At 59.0% G+C, this 18,415-nt stretch overlaps 2 protein-coding genes across 2 annotated transcripts; one reads left to right on the plus strand and one right to left on the minus strand.

The window, feature by feature from the left end:
* Positions 1-7: 7 nt before the first annotated feature.
* Positions 8-3,626, minus strand: HAPLN2 (hyaluronan and proteoglycan link protein 2). Its single transcript, XM_005236417.3, has 6 exons — positions 3,317-3,626; positions 2,975-3,088; positions 2,367-2,717; positions 2,018-2,134; positions 1,713-1,898; positions 8-1,580 (listed from the first exon to the last, which is right to left on the minus strand). The coding sequence occupies exons 2-6, from the start codon at positions 3,060-3,062 to the stop codon at positions 1,297-1,299; spliced, it is 1,026 nt and encodes a 341-aa protein (XP_005236474.2). The 5' UTR covers positions 3,063-3,088; positions 3,317-3,626; the 3' UTR covers positions 8-1,296.
* Positions 3,627-5,725: 2,099 nt separating this feature from the next.
* LOC101916761 (ammonium transporter Rh type B) lies at positions 5,726-11,465 on the plus strand. The gene is made up of 10 exons (XM_055791834.1): positions 5,726-5,970; positions 7,366-7,552; positions 7,940-8,090; positions 8,242-8,389; positions 8,478-8,644; positions 8,867-9,004; positions 9,183-9,316; positions 9,492-9,613; positions 9,955-10,028; positions 10,268-11,465. The coding sequence occupies exons 1-10, from the start codon at positions 5,790-5,792 to the stop codon at positions 10,331-10,333; spliced, it is 1,368 nt and encodes a 455-aa protein (XP_055647809.1). The 5' UTR covers positions 5,726-5,789; the 3' UTR covers positions 10,334-11,465.
* The last annotated feature ends 6,950 nt before the right edge of the window (positions 11,466-18,415 follow it).

Genomic DNA, 18,415 nt, shown 5'->3' on the forward strand with positions numbered 1-18,415 from the left:
GCGGGGGGGGGGGGACGGGGGACGGGGGGCCGACACCACGGTGATGGCATTGATGTGACAGCATCACCCCCAGCTGCCTTCTCCCACCTCTGGCCCAAGGATCCTCATCCTGTGACACCCTGGCGGGGAGGTGACATGGGGACATCCAACGGTGCTGCAGCTCAGCACCCCACCCTGGGGTGCGGGGGAGCTTTTGCACTTCCCAGCAAAGGCAGAAGCTGCTGCTGTGGGCTTGGAGTGGGTCCGTGTCACCCAACCCCCCCTCTCTGTGGGTATTAAAACCAGTAAACGGATGGTGCAGAGTGGTGGCCTGGTCATTTGGGGCAGCTCTGGCACGGGGGTGCGAAAGGGTAGGCTGCACAGCCCCAAACTGGGGACCATGGCAGCACACACCAGCACCGTGGAGCCGGATCACCCCTGGCACAGCAGCATCCCCAGGGACCACAGAAATGGGGCGGCACAGCCCAAAGTGCCCCTGCATCCTGGTGGGACTGGGATCGCTCAGGGCTCAGGCTGGGGTGCTGCTCCTGGCCAGCACATTGGGGGACATCTCGCAGGTGCCAGGGGATGCTGGCATCTCCCCACGCTGGTTTTCCCCCTGTGCCGTGCCAGCTTCGGTGCTTTTTATAGTTCTCCCTGGCTGTGTCAAGCAGCAAAACTCAGAAACCCCCGGTGTGCGTCACCAGGAACACTGATAACCCCTGGGACAGGGTGGCCAGGGGGGGCCAGGTTGGCTACCCCCCTGCTTGAGATGGCAAGTCTTTGTCAAATTCCCCTCGTTGAGGGGCCAGATGGTCCCTGGGGGGCGGAGGCCAGGTGAAAGCGTGGCTTTGCTGTGCAGCTTTATTAATTGAGAAGGCGAAACTCCATTAGTCACGCTCGTTAATGCCCGGCCCTCCAGCACACTTGCACCAGCCAGAGTCCTTGTGGCTGCGGGGAGTGAGGATGGGGTGAGCGATGCACCGGGGTTGGGGTGTGGGAAGCCTGTGCTGCCTGCTGGGGGGCTGGATTAGACCCCCTTCCTGGCCCAGCAATGGGTCTGGCTTCTCCAGCGAGTCCCCAGCACCCAAGGAGCCCCGGAGCAGGCTGGGGCATGGGGAGCAGCTGCAGCAGAGGATGCACCAAGCATCCAAACTCAGCTCTATCGCTTGCTCCATTGGAGGATGCCCGAACGACCTGAAATCCCAGGAAGACCCCCCCTGTCATAGCCCCCTCAAGCCCTCCACCGGGGGGATGAGGGCCAGCATCCCACCACCACCATCCCCTCTGCTCAGCCCACCTCTCCGCCCAGCATTCCTACTTCCCCACGAAGCAGTAGGTACCATAGGTCCGCAGCTCCTTGCTGGGAAAGCCAAAGCTGCGGACGCCGGGGTCCGGCAGCCCCCCACAGCGCTCACGGGGGGTGGTGATGGGGTACCGCACGCTGCCGTCCGCCAGCCACCCCCCATCACAGCGATCCAGCTGGGAAAACTTCCAGGCAGAGTAGAGCTGCCCCACTTTGGCGATGGCAGCCCCATGGTTGCGGCACGCTTGCCCAGCCTCCTTGAAGTTTAGGTGGCCCCGGATGAAGTAGACCTGGCCTGGGGATGGATGGGGACACGGCAGGTGAGCGGCCACCACAGATGACCTCCTGGGGACAAGCCTGGATGCAAATCCAGGTGGGTATCGGGGCTCAGTGCCACAGTGGGAGGGACAGGGGACCCCAGCACTACCTTGAAGAGCAGAGGTGAAGCAGAAAGCATCGAATCGGTCCTTCTGCTTGTCCCTGGCCCCATAGGTCCGGACACCCGGCAGGAGGAGGCGGCCACCGCATGGCTCCCGTGAGTTGATGATGGGGTAGTGGACAGTCCCATCGAGGATCCAGCCGGCGTTGCACCAGTCCAGACCCTCTGTCCAGGCTGCAGGGCGAGAGGTGGCTCAGCACCGGCACCTCCCTCCTCCCCACTCCTGTGCCCAACAAGGAGAGTTCTGGTGCGGATGAGGGTTGGTATTTTTTTTGTTGTTTTTGATGCTTCACCTTTGTAGAGCTGCTGGTAGGTGGCGAGGCGGGAGTCCTGCTGCTCACAGGCTCGCTTGGCTTCGTGGTAGTTGAATTTGTAGCGCCCGTTGCTGGGCTGGTAGGGGAAGACGATGCCTGGGGACACGAGGACAGGGATGGAAGGTGAAGGAGATGCTCTCCCCGAGGAGGCTTTGACTTATCATCCCCGGGGATTTAGTGCTGAAGATAAAGCTGGGGTATGGGGCATTGCAACAGGGGGCACGACAGGTAGAGGTACCCAGCCATGGACCCCCAGTCCAGCCCAGGGTCCCCTTTCTGCTCTCCCCCAAATCCCCAGGGCATATGGCAGAAGGGAGCCCAGCCTCACCTTCGAGGTGCAGTGTGAGTGAGATGCTCTCATCCTCCAGCCCGTTGACGAGCTGGCAGCGGTAGCGTCCCTCGTCCTCCAGAGTTACATCAGTGATGGTGAGCGAGGCGTCGTAGCGGTGGCTGTGCCGCAGGTGCACCCGTGGGCTCAGTGGCCCGTAGTTCTTGTGGTACAGCCCGTTGGTGATGATGATGATGTTCTCCCGGTAGTTGGCTGGTTCCACCTTGCTCCACTTCACCCGGTAGTTGCGGGGCAGGGCGCGCAGGACACAGGGCAGGGTGGCCGTGGCACCCCGCTGCGTGTGCACCGTGGTGTGGAGGGGCTCCAGCAGGTATTGCAGGTGGGAGGGGGCTGCGGCACACGTGGGCAGCCTCAGCGTCAGCTTACTGCGGAGCATTGCTGCAGCCCCACCACCCCTCAACCCTCATAGGTGCCTCCAGCCTGGTTTCCATCATCCATCCTGGCTTGTTTTCCCCCCTTCTGTAATTGCCAGGATGCACAGCTCAGCCCCTACCCTGGCTGGACCCCCCTCCCCAGAATCACCTCCCTCCTCCAGCACCCACCCCAAACAGCAGCACCCTGCTCTCCCCCTGGGCCCTGCTCCCTACCTGGGCTCCCCGTCGGCCGCTGAAAGATGCTTGATGCTGGGAGTGCCACCAAGAGCCAGAGGGAACTGAGCAGGAGAAGCCGGTGCATCCTTAGAGCTGGGGGCAGGACGGTGCCTGGGGGGGAGGGCAGGGGTCAGGGACGTACAGCAGGACGTATCCCGGCTTTGGTGGGGACCGGAGGACACGTCTGCAGTGCTTGCTGTCAGGGATGCCACGGGGCCAATGGGTGGCCCTGCTCTGTTGGGGGCTCACCCCCATTTACTGTGCAAAGGGGACATCTCGCAGGACATCGAGCCAACAGAACACGCCAACCCTCCTCCCCGGCACCCCCGTGCCTCTTACCGTCCCCAGCTGTGTCCTTTGGGAAGCCACCGTTCCCATCCAACGCCTCCAGCGCACGTCCTGCCCCGCTGCCCACTGTGTCGCCTCTCCGTCACAGCCACCCCATGGTGGGGCCGAAGGCTCTGGAAAGGTCAAATCTGGGAAGAGAGGACACAGGGAGGTGGCGAGCGGGTGCTCCCAGCCGGTCTCTGCCCTGTCACCGTCCTGGGGTGGGCAATGTCCCCACAGCCCCGCGGCCCCACGGTCCCTTGACGCCCGCTCCCATGGCGCGTAGGGGCGGCGAGCACCGGCCGTGCCCTCGCTCCCTGCCCTGTCGCTGTCTCTTCCCGCTTTCTTCTCTTTTTTTTTTTTTTCTTCCCCCTCCCCCCCAACACCTCCCAGAGGAACGCACAGGGAGGAGGAAGCACAATTTCCCATTGTGAGCGTCTTTCTCTTTATTGTTCTGCTCGGCAAAACACAGCGCGCCCGGCTAACAAACATCTCTTTATTTCCAAGCCACAGTGTCGGGGGATTCAGGGAAAACGCCAGCACCACACAGGGCTCCGGCACCCCCTTGGGCTGGCAAAGCCTCCCCTCGGCATCGGCCCCCAGCGCCGGGTGGTCTCTGCTCCTGCAGACATCAGGGCGAGGGTTAATAGATGGGGAATGGCGGGGGAGACATGAGTCTCTGATGGGGGGATGCTGCTCCCATCCTTTGGGGCTCCCGCAGGTTGCGCAAGTGGGGGGCCCACTGCTCTTGCACCCCACCGGTGTTATCCTGCCCTGCTCAAAAGACCTCACAGAGGCTTCACCGTCATCACCTTAGGGCCGGGATGCTGCCGGGAGCAAAACAGGGCCACACAATGGGGCTGTGTTCTGGGCTCCCTTATCTTCTCCCTCCCCCAGGGTCCATCTCCAAGGGTGGAGGAAGCTCTTCTCAAAGGAAACACAAGACAAGCAGCGTCTGTCCCCGGCACCAAAGGACACAGTGATCCTTAGCTTCTCCGTGGCACGCACGGCACAGAAAACAAACCTCCCTGGGGGGTAAAGCAGCACCAGGGTGGGGGCTGGCTCCTTGGCCCCTTGCCCCCAGCCCCTGTTCCAATTTGGCCGCTCGTACAGACTTCAGTGCAACAACCTGCCCTAACTTTGATGCCAGCAGGCTGGACTGGAAGCCTCTGAGGCTCTCCCAGCTCAAAACGGTCAGTGCTTTGGCTCAGTTTAATGAGCAAAAGGTGATCAGAGCTTTCCTCCCCCCATGCTGAGAAAGGCGAAAGTGCAGCAGCACCGCAAGCTCCTCTCCCGCATCTCCCCCTAGTTGTTCTGTGGGTCCGTGGCTGTTCAGAGAGCACCCGTGATCTCCCTCCATCACGCTTCCCATGCCCGCTGCTGCAAAAGTGGATCCCGATTCGCCCCCCAGCAGCATTCAGCCCCGGGCTGAGTCAGGGCTCCTTGGCACGTGGATGCCCTTTCCCAGCTCCGTGGTACCACGAATGAGCTGAGTGGTTTCTTGCATTTTTCCCAAGTGAAGGCAACAGCTCTACCCCTTGGCTCTCACAAAACCACAGCCCGGCGCAGGACACTTGCCAGGGCTTCCAAACGTGACTCATTCCCCTTCCCGGTCCTGTTGGCGTCAGGGCATGACCCCAGCCTGATGCTCCTTATCTGAGATCATCATTTGGCCTGGCGCTGTGGAAAGGAGTGACCCGTCACTTCCCAAACACATGCCAAGCTTTATTTCTCGGCTCCTTTTTCTCTTCCTCTCCCTTTTTGGGATTTGTACCCGCTCTCGGTGTGTTACAAACACCTCTCTGCACCAGCAGAAGCAGCCAAAGAAAAGCAAATGTGCTCCAGCTCCCCCCAGACTTGTTGCTGTTAGCTTCTGGCTCTGCTCCTCGCCCTCATTTATCAAGGCTCAGCTTCTTCTCCTCCCCACGCAGCCCCACAGGTAACCCCTGCACCGACAGGCTCCTCAACCATCATTTTTCATACTGACCAGGGAGTTTAAACCTGGCTTTGCTGAGCCGGCCGGAGCTCAGCACCTCTCAGCAGGTCTATCCCACCACCCTTGCTGCACCAGCCTCCATCTCCTCTGCCTGCCCCAGTCCCCCAAAACCATCACGTCTCTCCTGTGCCAAACCTCCAGAAAGGCTGAAACCTCAGGTGTCCCCCAGCCATGACTCCCCCCGTATCCCAAATCCCACCCCGCCGAGATGGATGCTGACACCAAAAGCCCTGCGTCCTTCCCCGGCACAGTGGCCCGAGCCACCTGCTGTGGCAAAACCAGGTGCCAAGGTGTGTGAGGGCGGCCAGCCCGGGGTTTCCGTGTTGGCAGCACTGTCCCGCTCCCAACTGGTTCTTCCAACTGTGGGAAGCACCGAGGCGAGGGCAGGACCTGGCAGCCGCCCTGGCAGGCGGAGTTTGCAGCCCCAGCACGTCTCTCCTCGTGTCTCCCCAGTTTCAGGGAGTTTGCCTGCCCTGGGCACCCCATGGCATGGCTGAGCACACTGCTGCCTCAAGGCTCCGGCTCTCCGGGCTGTGCTTCCTCCTCCAAATCCTCACCATCATCCTCTTTGCCATCTTTGTCCGGTACAGCCCAGAGAGCAGCCCCAGCCTCTGCTCCCAGCAGCTGAACTGCAGTTGGAGAAACCAGGACTCGGGTTTTCAGCACCCTCGTGAGTACCCCAGCCTCGGGTGGGCACAGAGCGTGGCTCTCCCTGGTCCCCAGGTGCTGCTGAGGGGGTGGCATGGGATGTCACCAGGCTGCAGACCTGCCACAGCATCCAGCTCCAGAGTAGAACAGAGGAGGGGGAGCATCAAGCGCCAGGGTTGGGATAACGGTGCATCCCGCTGAGGAGGGGCTGGCGGGTGGAAAGCAGATGTGCTGCAAGGATTTCCTACGTGCTTGGACAAAACCAGGACCCAAATATTTGGGTCTGGAAGATGCATTTCAGTAGCTGGAGCACAGAGGGGACCACTCAGCCCAGTGATAAACCTGGGATTGTCCCCCCACCCCCCAGGGGGGCAGCACAGCAGCTTTGGGGATCTGCAAACCTTCCCACTGACCTGCTGGGTTTTGCAGTGCTGAGGGATTTTCACTGGGCTCCTTCCACGGAGGATCTGGCTCCCTCGATGCTGCCAGAGCATCCAACTTGGGGCTGGAGGGCCATCCCGCTGGCACCCTCCTCCTGCAGGTGGGCATCGCTGTGAAGCCCATCCCGAGCTGGGGAATGAGGGACTGACCCTGGCTTTTCCAAGGCAAGGGCAAGGCAGATGAGTGGAGAGGAGCCTCTGGAGCACCCTGGCAGAGGGAGGGGAGCCCAGCCGAGCCGAGCTTCCCGGCAGGCAGCGAGCAGCAGGCAGGTTCTCCCGGTTTCACCTGCCCACGTAACCCCACCCGGCACAGGCAGTGACTCACAGCTCTGGCACACGGTAAAGGATGGGACACAACCCTCAGCACTGCCGAAGGGTGCAAAGGGCATTTAGCCCAAGCGAGAATCACATCCCCCCTCCTCTGGTTTGCCATCAGATTCATCACATTTTTCCGTTCACCCTTTTGTTCTTCTTACCCCCTGAAGCGGGTCGGGCTGTTTTCAGGGGCGGCAGAGAGGTCCAGGGGGGTGGCTGATAGCTCAGACCTACCTTTGCACCGGTGTAAATGGGTGCAAAAGGCTCCTGGCCACCCTAAGAGGTTTCTGGGCTGCAGGGTGAACCACGTGCGTGTACCGAGGTATCTGCACAGGGCGGTTGTGAATGGGGTGGCCAGGTGCCACCGCAAAGGCTGGTGGGGGCCAAGTCAGGCGGGGAGGCCTTTACCTGTCACTTGCACAAGCAACACCCGCACGCGCTCTCTGCTAGAGATCTCCAAGGGAGATCCAAGGCCAGATCCACCACGGTTCCAGAGACATGTAGGTGGAGCGAGGCTGATTTCTATTGATTGAAACTTTCAGGTCCCCAAAACCTGCTGGAGCAGGGGGTGTCAGAGCCCCTTTGGGGGGACTAGCAAGTAAGGAGGGTGGCTGCTTGCCCTCAACATCTCCAGACCCATCCTTCTGCCTCTCCTCTGCCAGGTTTCCGGAATGTCCACCTCCAAGTTCTCCTTGGCTTTGGGCTCCTGGTGGCCTTCCTTGGCCGCTACGGGCCAGGCAGCGTGGCCATCAGCATCCTTATCGTGGCCTTCGCCATCCAGTGGGCTGTACTGATCCAGGGCTTTTTCTCCTTCTTCCTGAATGGCAAAATTTACGTGGGAGCTCAGAGGTAAGGCAGGAAGGAGCTGCTGCTTCCCAGCTGCCATCGTCCTGGGTCCAGCCCTGGCACACTGGCTCCCTCCTCTGTAAAACTCACAGCTCTGCTTTGGAGGAGGATGGTGAGGACCAGGAGGATCAGGCTTCTGGGTTATTTGGGGACCACACTAGTAAGGGTCATGGAAGTACAGCCAGGCATTTAGGGGGGCACATTGGCCCCAGCTGTCCCTTCGTCACCAGCATCGCAAGGCTCAGGCTGCCTGTTCAGCTCGCAGGAGCAGTGGGATGCAGGGTCCAGGCTGCAGGCTCAGCTCCCATCCCCCCCAGTGCTGCTCTCCCCTCCTGTGTTCACCCCCCAGCAGCACTGGGTCCAGCCCCACACCTTCCCTCTCCTTCCCAGCATGGTCAGCGCCGACTTCTGCACCGCGGCCGTGCTGATCTCCACCGGAGCTGTTCTGGGCAGGGTAAACCCTGCCCAGCTGCTGCTGCTGACCCTGCTGGGAGTCACCCTCTTCACCCTCAATGAATACATCCTGCTCAGCCTCATGGGGGTGAGTCACCGATTGGGGGTGGGGGGGTGGGGGGGTGGCACCAGAAAGCAGGTGGCCATGGGTTTAGAGTCCTCAGGTCAGGACCTGCCTTGTCTGTAGAGACAAATCCCACCTTCCCGCTTCTTGCACAGTGTTTTTCTGTACTCACCAGGTAAGCGACAGCGGGGGCTCCTTGACCGTCCACACCTTCGGTGCTTATTTCGGCTTGATGGTTTCACGGATCCTGCACCAGCCCCATACGGCCAAGAGGAAAGAGCAGCAAGACACAGGCCACCAGCCAGATATCTTTGCTGTCATCGGTACAGAGCTCAAATCCTACAACATCAGAGTCAGAGACATGGTGGAGGGACCATAGCTAACATCAAAACCTGTTCCCTTTCCCCACAGGAACCATCTACCTGTGGATCTTCTGGCCCAGTTTCACCTCAGCCACCACCATCCGTGACAATCCTGAGCCCTGGGCAGTGCTCAACACCTACTTCTCGCTGGCGGCGAGCACCCTGGCCACCTTTGTCCTCTCACCTGTCCTCTACGAGGAGAGCACCCTGTGGGCGGTAGGTCCTCTCCTGGGACAAACCCAGGTCTCATGCACTACCTGCATCCCGTCCTACAGGAACAGCCAGCATGTATACACCCTGGGGCAAAAGGGGATGCTCGTTAGGCTTTCTTAGCTTCATTAAGACCCAGTGTGATCCCCAAGGAAGCCCAAATTACCCCAGCCCCATGCTGGTGTCCTCCACGCAGCCAATCCCCCTGCCCACATCCTGCTCCACCAGGTTCAGATCCAGGATGCCGCCTTGGCTGGTGCGGCCGTGATGGGTATGGCTGGGGAGATGCTGGTCACCCCCTTCGGGGCCCTCAGCGCGGGGTTTCTGGCCGGCTTGATCGCCCCACTTGGCTTCAGATTCCTCACGGTGAGTCACCTTGGGACAGCCGAGGACACCGGTCCCAAGTCGGGGGACCACCCGCCTTTGGGGGAGGCTGCACTGCCAACGTGCAGCTCCCCAACCCTCCAAAGACCGAGCTGCAGCACAGCATCCCTGGGCAAGCAGCCCCCATCCGAACCCTGGCTCTTCCTGACGCTCTTCCCAGCCCGTCCTGTGCTCCAGGCTGAAAATCCAGGACACGTGTGGGGTTCACAACGTCCACGGGCTGCCAGGGATCCTGGGCGCCTTGCTGGGGACACTGCTGGCGGCACTGGCCACCGCAGATGCTTACGGTGGCAGGTGAGAAGAGGCAGAACCAGGGGTGCCAGTGACTCCATGTGCCAAGCTGGGGCCACCACGACCCCTGAAATCAGCGATGCTCCACGCACCCCCTTACAGCACATCCCCCAGAACCACAAGCGGAGCCCCCCGTTTCCCTGCCTCCCCAAAACCCTGTCCCCGCTCCGGTTTGCAGGCTGGAGCTGGTGTTCCCACTGGTGGCCCAGGGCAGCCGGACACCCCGCGGCCAGGCGCTCTGCCAGCTCTGCGCCCTGCCCATCACCCTGCTGCTCGCCACGCTCGGGGGCTGCCTCACGGGTGAGTTTTGCCCCCGGTGGGTCCGAGGAATTGAAGGACTTGGGGGGGGAAAAAGCAAGACCAGCCCCGAACTGGACCCTCCCCATTAACCTGGGCGGGCAGAGCGCAGCGGATTGGGTGCTGCGCAAACCCCCTGGGGTTGGGGCTGGGGCTGGTGCTGTCCCCGGGGGCTGGGGGTCCCCTCCGGGCCGGGGTCGGGGCTGGGGCTGCCCCCAGGGCCGGGGTTCGAGCAGCCCAGCCCCACGCTGCCGCTAGATGTCAGGGGAAGCCCGGTGAGAGGAGCCGGGCTGGGGCGGCCGCCCCGCTCTCAGACGCCCTCGCCCGGCTTTCGGCATCCTCAGGAGCCGTCCTGAAAATGAAGGGGCTGAGATCTCCCCCGGACACGCCGTGCCTGGAAAATACGGTCCTCTGGCAGGTAAAGCTGAGGACTTGCTGGTAAAAACCCCAAAACCAAAAAAAAAATCCCACCCCCAAAGAGCTTTACAGCCCTCAGGCAGCAGGGGTTGGATGCTTCCCCCGCTTCCCTCCTCTGAACAGCAGCATTTAGGGTGGGAGACGGCTTCATTGAAGCCCCTTAGGCCCCCCTCATCCAGTCCCGATTTGCCCCAAACGAGGCCCATTTCTGCCCTTCTCCATGTCTCTGCGTCGGTGCAGGTGCCCGAGGAAGGATGTGACCCCAGGGCAAGCGAAAAGGAACCAGGCACCAGCACCTTGGTCTAATGACCCCACCGGTGAGGTCCTGCACCACCAGGCTCAACCCTCTACCAGCATCACCAGTGCCAGATAGCTTCTGGCAGCCTGAATGTCCCAGCAGTCTGCTCCGGAGACAGCCAGGCTTGTCCCCATGCAGGAGCCACCTCCTGGTCCCAGCGGTTTTGGGAGCAGGTGGGTGCCCACAGGTCTTTGCAGGGTGAAGAGATGCTGCAGTGATACAGGTCCTTGCTGTAGGAGCGACCTGGCTTGCTCCAAGGACACCTCAGGGTGTCTGGACTTAGCTCTGCTCCGTGCCTCAGTTTCCCCATCGACTGCTCTCTGAAGAGAGGAAGGGCATGAGGGGGGCTGTGTTGGGGAAGGGGCATACCAGGCTCCCCAGAGAGCAGCAGAAACTTTCTACAGACATTTTTGTACACAATTAAACCACGTAGATCTTTTGTAGCTTCAGGATTTGCTGGTGAATTCATGCGGCACCTGCCCAGCTTTGCTGCCTGAGTTTCCTTCAGGTTTCTTTCCAGGGAGGAAAGCAAAGCCCCCAAGACCCCCCTTCACCCTAAAGACTGGTGCCCCTGCGGTGGGTTTCATGGGTTGCTGCATCCCAGTTGTCCCTCTCCCCTAGGCAGGGGGACTCTCCTGGAGCTTTGGCCACCAGAAGCTGCGACAGCCCAGAGCAGCCAGCACCCAGGGGTGAGACCAGGGTGGCACGAGGGTCCCCAGCGTAGGACCCTTACCACCTTGCACCAGGGACTGGGACCAAGAAAAAGCCCCCCTCCTCAAAACAGGAAAGCGTCCCCCAGGATGCACCGCCACTGGGAAAGGGATGCTCCTGTGGTCATTGCAGCCCCCAGGTGCCCCTGCTTTCCAGGACCCCCAGTAGCACCCAGCACCCCGGAGCAGGTTTGAGCACCCTGGGAATGTAGCAGCCTGAGCGAGACCAAGGGGGTGTCCTGCAGCACCTGGAGCAGGGGCACAGCCCCGGGGGGGGACAGTGGCCGTGCTGGGGGTCCCCGGTCAGAGGCGGCCCTGGGGGTACCCACCTCCAGCACACCCAGGGAGGCTGCCAGACGCTTTCACACCTCCAGTGCCAGACTCTGGCGCTCGCCATGTGGGGTTCCCGTGGGTGCAGGTGTCCCCAGCTGCCAGCACTGTCCCCCGGGGAGGGGGCCACAGCCCCAGCCCACGCAGCGGGGACAAGGGGTTCAGGGCCAGTGCAGCAAGGTTTGGGGTAAGTGGTTTGCTACCCAGCCAAAGCGGTCACATTTGGGACTGTCTTGTTGTAATACCTGCTGCTGTTGAAACATTGATGTAATCATTTTTTTAAAAAAATAATTTCTAAGATGCAAAAAAAAAATAATCAAAAAATCATGTGGTTGCAGGCTGATCATAAAACATCATTTTTAAACAGGGCTCTTTATCCTTTCTAAAAGGAATTAAATCAAATTAGAGAAAATATGGAGTCCCACACATTGCTCCATAGCAGAAATGCAAAAACGTCTCCCTTCGAAATAAGCCAAACCATCGCTTTAACTTTTCCAGTTTCAGCTGTTTGTCACAGAAAACCTGGTGAAACCAAGACATTTGCTAAATGCTTTGGTGCCACTGAGTTTCCACAGCAAAACAGAGGGAAGTGGGCCGCGGGGCTCCATCCCTGCTGCCAATGCAAGCCCTGGGGAGGGTTTCTGCTGTCCCCGCTCCGTGAGGAGACCCCAGCCCCACTCCACGCTGAGGTCACAGAGGAGGACGCGTCCCGTGTGTCCACATCCCGGTGGCGTGCACCGCTGCCCGGTGCCATGTCGTGGGGGAACAATATGAGATGGAGAAGCGGCACGAGGGCTGGTGCCCCAGCAAGTGGGTGCCAGGCTCCATCACCACCCCCAGCCCCGCACCACCCCCTCCCCACCTCACCTCCTTCCCAGCCTTCTTCCCTCTCTTTCCCAGACAGCCCCTTTCCCCTTTTTGATCTCCTCGCAGCACGTTTCAAAAGCAACCCACTGCGCCGGGAAGAAAAGCCCCTCCAGTGAGATCATTGCGAGACCTCCAGACGTAGGGGTCAGGTGTGAAATGGACCTCCCTCCTCCTCCTCTCCCCCATCCCCTCTGAAAGACTGTTATGTTTTGTAATCGGATTAGGGGAGCCCTGCGCCCTCCCCACTCCCATTTACCAGCACGACCAGCTTGTGCACCGCCGCTCTCCCCGCAGATTGTTTAAGCGAGCCGGCCGCGAGCGGAGAGCTCGCCCGTGCAGCGGTGAGGGTAGAGGTTCGGACGGCGAGAGCCTGAAAGGTTTAGTCAGTGAACAAATTGCTTCTCTGTAGGGGCCGTTTTCTTCCCAAGTTGAACATAATGATGGCAGTTTGGGGAACAGATGGTGCAGCTAAGCAGATAATCCCGCCGGCCCTGCTAGCTCGGGGAGAGGCAGCGCTGGCTCTGCCCACAGCTCCGGGGGTCTGTCCCGGGACACGGTGGGTCAAGGCAGGGGCTGGGTGATGATCGCACCCCGGCAGGGTGCAAGAAGCTTGGGTGACCCCCCCCTTCACACCTTTTCCTCTTTGAGGGTGGTTTGGGTGCCAGACGCGGCTTGTGCCTCAGTTTCCCCAGCCCCAAGGGGAGCTTTCTGCTCTGTGGCTTTTCAAAGCAGGGCTCGCCCTCAGATCACAGCTTGACGTACCGGGAGACAGCACCGCTTTCCCAGCACAAGAGCAAGGGGTAACTGAGAAACCCTCGCTTTTATTCTCACGTTCCTGTTCCGCCTCTCCCTCCAGAAATATTCAAGATGTGAAAAGAGCTGGAGGAGAAATTCTGCCAGCTCGCAGGGGCTGGGTGCACAGTGCTCATGTGGCATTGGTGATGCTGGGACCTGCCTGCTACACGAGTCTTTATATAAAATACGTCAGCAGGAAAAGCCCAAGGTCCCACCACCACCACGCAGGCAGGGGAGGGCATGGACACATCTGCACAGGGCAAGCCCTCCCCACCTGCCCTTGCCACACTGGCACCAGGGTCCCCTTCCCCATGCCGCGGGGCTCTCACAGCCTGCAGGACACATTCCAGACACACCACACCGCATCCCGGCTTCCAGGGGGTTCATTTAATTCATGCCCCCTCCCCTCTGCCAGCCTTGTCCCCTGAGAGCCCTGACTGACAGCTCCCTTGCCCTCTCCTGCGGCAGCCCAGCTGCCGAGAGACCTGCCTAAATCACCTCTTGCTAATGCAGAAGCTCAATCAGCTGCTCAAAGGGTGTTTTACAAGGAAAAGCAATAACAACATCTATCTGTTACAGCTGGGGAAACTAAGGCACACAAAGAGGTGCCTGAGAGTCCATTGGAATTAGAGGCAGGACAAAGCCCCGGCTCCCTGAGCTCCCTGCATACGTGTCCTTACAAATCCGCAGCCCTCCCCCCCCAACCTCCCCTCCCCCCCCCCCGGACCAGCTGATGCTGCGTGCTGTTTGATGGAAAGCCAGCTAATCGTCTTTCCCACCTTCGTTAGAGTGTGAATCGTTATCCAGGCGACACCTGTAAAGCTCCTTGTCAGACGAGGCTGGTGCACACGTCTAATAATGGGCACCATATGGGAGAGGGAAGGCTCAGGAGAGGAGCAGGGGCCCGACCATCCCCGCGCCAAACAAAGAGCAGCGCCCAACGGCTTCCCATCGTGGCACAGCATCACCAGCACCAGCATTGGGCTGCTTGAAAGACTGGCAGCACCGTGCCGCAGCGAGGGAAGAGCCCAGGCAGTGGAGAAGAGCCGCCGCTCATGGTACTACACACCTCGATGACTCCCTAAGCGGCCCTTGGAAAAGGACCTGGGAAAAGCAAACCACAGCTTGAGAGGGCAGGCTAAAGGCAGGAAAGTCATCCAGCCCTGCTCCCCAAAGCCTGGGACCGGGCACCCCAAATCCACCGAGGTGCATCCCACTGTGCCTCGGAGCATCCTCTCGCTGCCAGCGTGGCAGAGGCCACTCGTGGGTGCAGACAAAGCCTCCCAGCACCCGCGAGTTATACAGTGTGAATTAGAGATGGGTCTTTGCCTTGGGGCTGATCCAGAGTCCCCCAAACTCCCTCCCTGACCCCAAACTTGGGGGGCAGAGCTCAGTCCTTCCGCCAAGCCACCCCCCCAATGAAAGCCCCCACCACCTTCAAACCACTGCGGTGACAAAGCCCCATTTTTCAGGCCCCCATTCATCACCAGCAGCGTAATGAGCCTCCAGGCACCGTCAGTGGGGGCAAAGCAATTAAAATCGCTGGCGTGGCGGCTGCGTGGGTGGCTCTGCCGTTCACTGCTGCCAGCACCCCTTTCGGGGTGAGCAGACAACGCCAGGGCTGGGCAGCACCTCAAAGCACCGCATCTCCCCACGGGTGAACAATCGGCTCGTTCTTCACTGGGTTCAAAAGAAGAATAAAATAAAATAAGAAGGGAATAAGGGCCCCAGGAAAATGGGGAGTCAAGTTTATTTACAAACTGAATATGAAGTGAAGGGCCTGGAACAAAGGTGTTATGTAAGGGACAGTCACTAAGGGGCTCTTTACCCACGCTAATTGCCACTTGCTCTGCGACACCCATTTATCTTGCAGCTGAAATGGCCTCCTCAGGCTCGCAGGTTCAAGCACTGCTTGTTTGCAGGGCTGCCCAGCACAATTAGCATGCAGGAGCAGCGGCCAATGCGGTCCCACCGCCCAAACCCACCGGGAAGCCTCGCACCTCCCCAAAAATGGGATTGTGCCTGGAGCAGGTGGATGTGCCAGTGGGCACAGGGCTCGGTAGGGAGAGATGCTGCTCTGCGTAGGGCTTCAGTTGTGTAATGGGGAGGTACAATGGGGCTTGGTTCTGCTGGAGAAGGCCTCCAGGTCCCTGCATCAACCCTACTCGAGCAGTGATGGACAGCAAACCATTGCGGGATGCTCACGGGAGCGGCTGCAAGAGCTGTGGAAGGAGAACGAGATCTGGAGAGGATGAATGAACTCGGCATTTGCGCTGATGTGACTGAGTGGTTTGGCTGGAAACCACCCTCAGATGCGAAAGACCAAAGGGCAGAGTAATAAAAAAAGAAACAAGGGGAAAAGAAGGTGCCGTGATTGCTGCAGGGCGCATGTGATTGCACGTGGTCTTGGTGCTCCCATCCCTGCTCTCACCCTCGGCACGTCCAGGGGCGTGAAGACCGTGGAGGGACTGTTAGCTCTGCTCCGGCCAACCTGGTGGGAAAGGGAGGAAGAGGAGGTGGCAGCATCCCTGGGAGCTGAGAGGTCAATTTTATTGACAAACCGCCTCTTGAATGGAGCGCGGGGAACAATGTCGGCCCTCAGCCTGGGTCAATTGGGACTGTGTAAAGCAAGGGGCCGGCACCAGCGGCCCCGGGAAAGCCCTCCAGGCGAGTGGCCTTTACCACCGTGTTTGCATAACCCCTGACCCCTCCTTTCGGGGTTTAATTGAAAGCCCAGCTTGGTGACAAATTGGCATGACCAGTGGGCTGGAGGGCAAGCGTGGAAGCGATGCCGGGAAGCCCCTCTCCCTGCTCCGGCAGAGACCGACCCGCTGCCCCTTCCCATCCCGGCATGAGCCACCTGAAAAGCGGTTTACACCCAGGCTGAGTGTTTCAATCACAGCCTGCTTTTTTCTCTTCCCCCACATCACTGCCCAAAAGCTGCCACGATGGACAGGCAAGTACCCGACTCTGGCTCAACGTGGGCAGGAGCAGAGGTGTGAGGATCCTTCAGAAATGGCCACTTGGGCTGAAGACTCCTTCGACTGAGATGCTCTAATGCTTCCTTAACCGCAGAGCTCAACAGCCCCAGGCAGAGGCATCTGCAGTTTGCACCCTGGCAAACTCCCACCACACAGACCCCTCTCCTCTCCCTCACCGAAAGGAAGGGTGACGACATTTCACCAGCCTTTTATTTTGAAGTAAAAACTGCTTTTTTGGAGCCAAGAGTAGAAATGAGCTTCTGTAAAACAAATATAACCAAAGCCCCAAAGCAGTTCCCCACAGCCTGGGCATCAAAAACTGACATTGAGCCAAATGGGGCTGAAGTCATCCCGTTTCAGAAGTTCCCGGGAGGGAGGTGAGAAATGACAGATGCACCTTTGTGACAACAGAAATCTCTTTTTCTGCAGAACCAGACTAAAAACAAAGAGAAAGAGCCCCAAATCAGCTGCCTCAAAATCCCCATCCCTTTTATGGAGCATTACCCGCATCCCAGCCGCTCCACGCGGTATGTCAGCAATCCGGAGTTGTGCTGCACGAAGGTACCACCGCACCCGAGATGGATGTCAAGGTGGGTATTACTGCTGGCTAAAGGGACTCTGCGGAGTTACAGCATAATCCTCCAAAGCACTAATATTTTCCCTTCACTTTTCCTCCTGTCCCAGAATACTGTAATCATCAGATGCCGAGATTAGACTGCAGAGTTTTCCTGCCCACAGGTAGATATTTAATATTTTACGTTCTGTAGATCATCCACGATGAATCCCAGCTGCTCTTTAAAGGGGATAGGAGTAACGTCTGGTCCCATGTGCAACCAGAGCCCCAAAGCGCAAACGGCACAAGTGGGGCTTGAACCAATTCCAGTCTAAACCCGTGCGATTTCCACGTGCAGGCAGGAGCCTGTGAACCACCGAGGCTCTCAGCCGTGGTTTTGCTGGCCCTGCCCTTGCAGCCCATCCTGCAGGACTTCGCCGGGTCTGGTGAAGGGCCCCACGCTTTGAAGCATCAATCACATTTTTACAGCACCAACAGGAGACTTTCCCTCGGTAGCAGATGTCTGTACATCCAACTCGTGGTAAAGCACCTTAAAAATGGAGTTGCCCCACTTTGAGGCAAAACCCCAAAATAGCCCCCTTGCTGCCAGCTTTACTGTCTGTACCTCATTTGCAAATCATTTACAGGGATTTTTACATATCCTAAAATAATTTTAACTGCAGGTTTCATGCCTGTCATCTGTCACTGATTAATACATTTCATTGTTATTATTACTATTAACCATGCATCAATCCAATTAATAAATCAAACACCCCGTTGACTAGGATGGAGGCAGCAATAACCAGCGTTCGTTTGCAGAAGGTGCAGCCATCGGAGATGGCAAGACCCGTAAGAGCAACCCCTTGCTCCCTCCATTAGCAGATCTCAAACCGGTTTGCAAGAGAACCAGATCACCAGTTTGCCAAAGGAGAGGTACAGGTGGGAGGTAACTTGCCTCCGATGACGCCAGTAAACCAGAGGCACTGGTGGGGACTGGACTATCCGGTCCTTTCATCCTCCTGCCTCCCCACGCAACCTCGGAGGTTGCCAGCTTCCAAGGGAGAGAAACGGACCGCAATTTTGAGTGAACCTCCTTACCCCTCCAGCCCCACACACCCTTGTGAATAAATCTGGGATGATTTCACTCCCCCAGTTTCTCTCCCCACCTCCCAGGACAGCTGGGTCCTTACGCTCTGCTGGCTGTCACTTAGCCACCTTCCCTGCAGGTCACTATTCCTCCAAACAACCTTCGGTTTCAACCAGTTGAGGTTCTTGGGGGCTTCTTGGACAAAACCCTTTGAGGTATGTCATGCAGGGCTTGAAAAGGCTCCTGCTTCCTCTGGGGGGCATTATCATGACAAGCGGCTTTAATTCAGCGCAGATCCAGGCACCCAGCTGGATCCTCCACCCCGCCAAGTCCCCCTGACACCGTTTGGCTGGTACCGAGAGGCCAAAGGAGTCCGCGGGTCCCAGAATCACGGGGAACTGGCCCAGCCCCCATTTCCCAGTCCCCATCCTCATATATATTCCCTTCCAGTCACCCCGCACTTTTCTCTGCCTGTTCTTCTTTTGCGAGAGCTGCCCTCCTCTTCCCCACTCCCACCGGGCGCTTCCCCCCTCCCCGCGGTCCCTCCTCTGTCCCTGGCATCCCCCTTTCTCTCGGCTCTCTATAAACAAAGCGCCTCAGTGTCTGGGGGAAGAAAAGTTGCATTATGCAAATGGGAAAAAGCGAACAGGAGATTTCTCACTCCGAGAACCCCCATTCCGGGCCTGCACCTCGGTTTCCATGGCATGACCAAAGCCTGCTGGAGGCTGGTTTGCATACGGATGAGAGAGGAGATGAAATCAGCACGA

The sequence above is a fragment of the Falco peregrinus genome, chromosome 19 (genome assembly GCF_023634155.1).
Source record: "Falco peregrinus isolate bFalPer1 chromosome 19, bFalPer1.pri, whole genome shotgun sequence".
Lineage (NCBI taxonomy): Eukaryota > Metazoa > Chordata > Aves > Falconiformes > Falconidae > Falco > Falco peregrinus.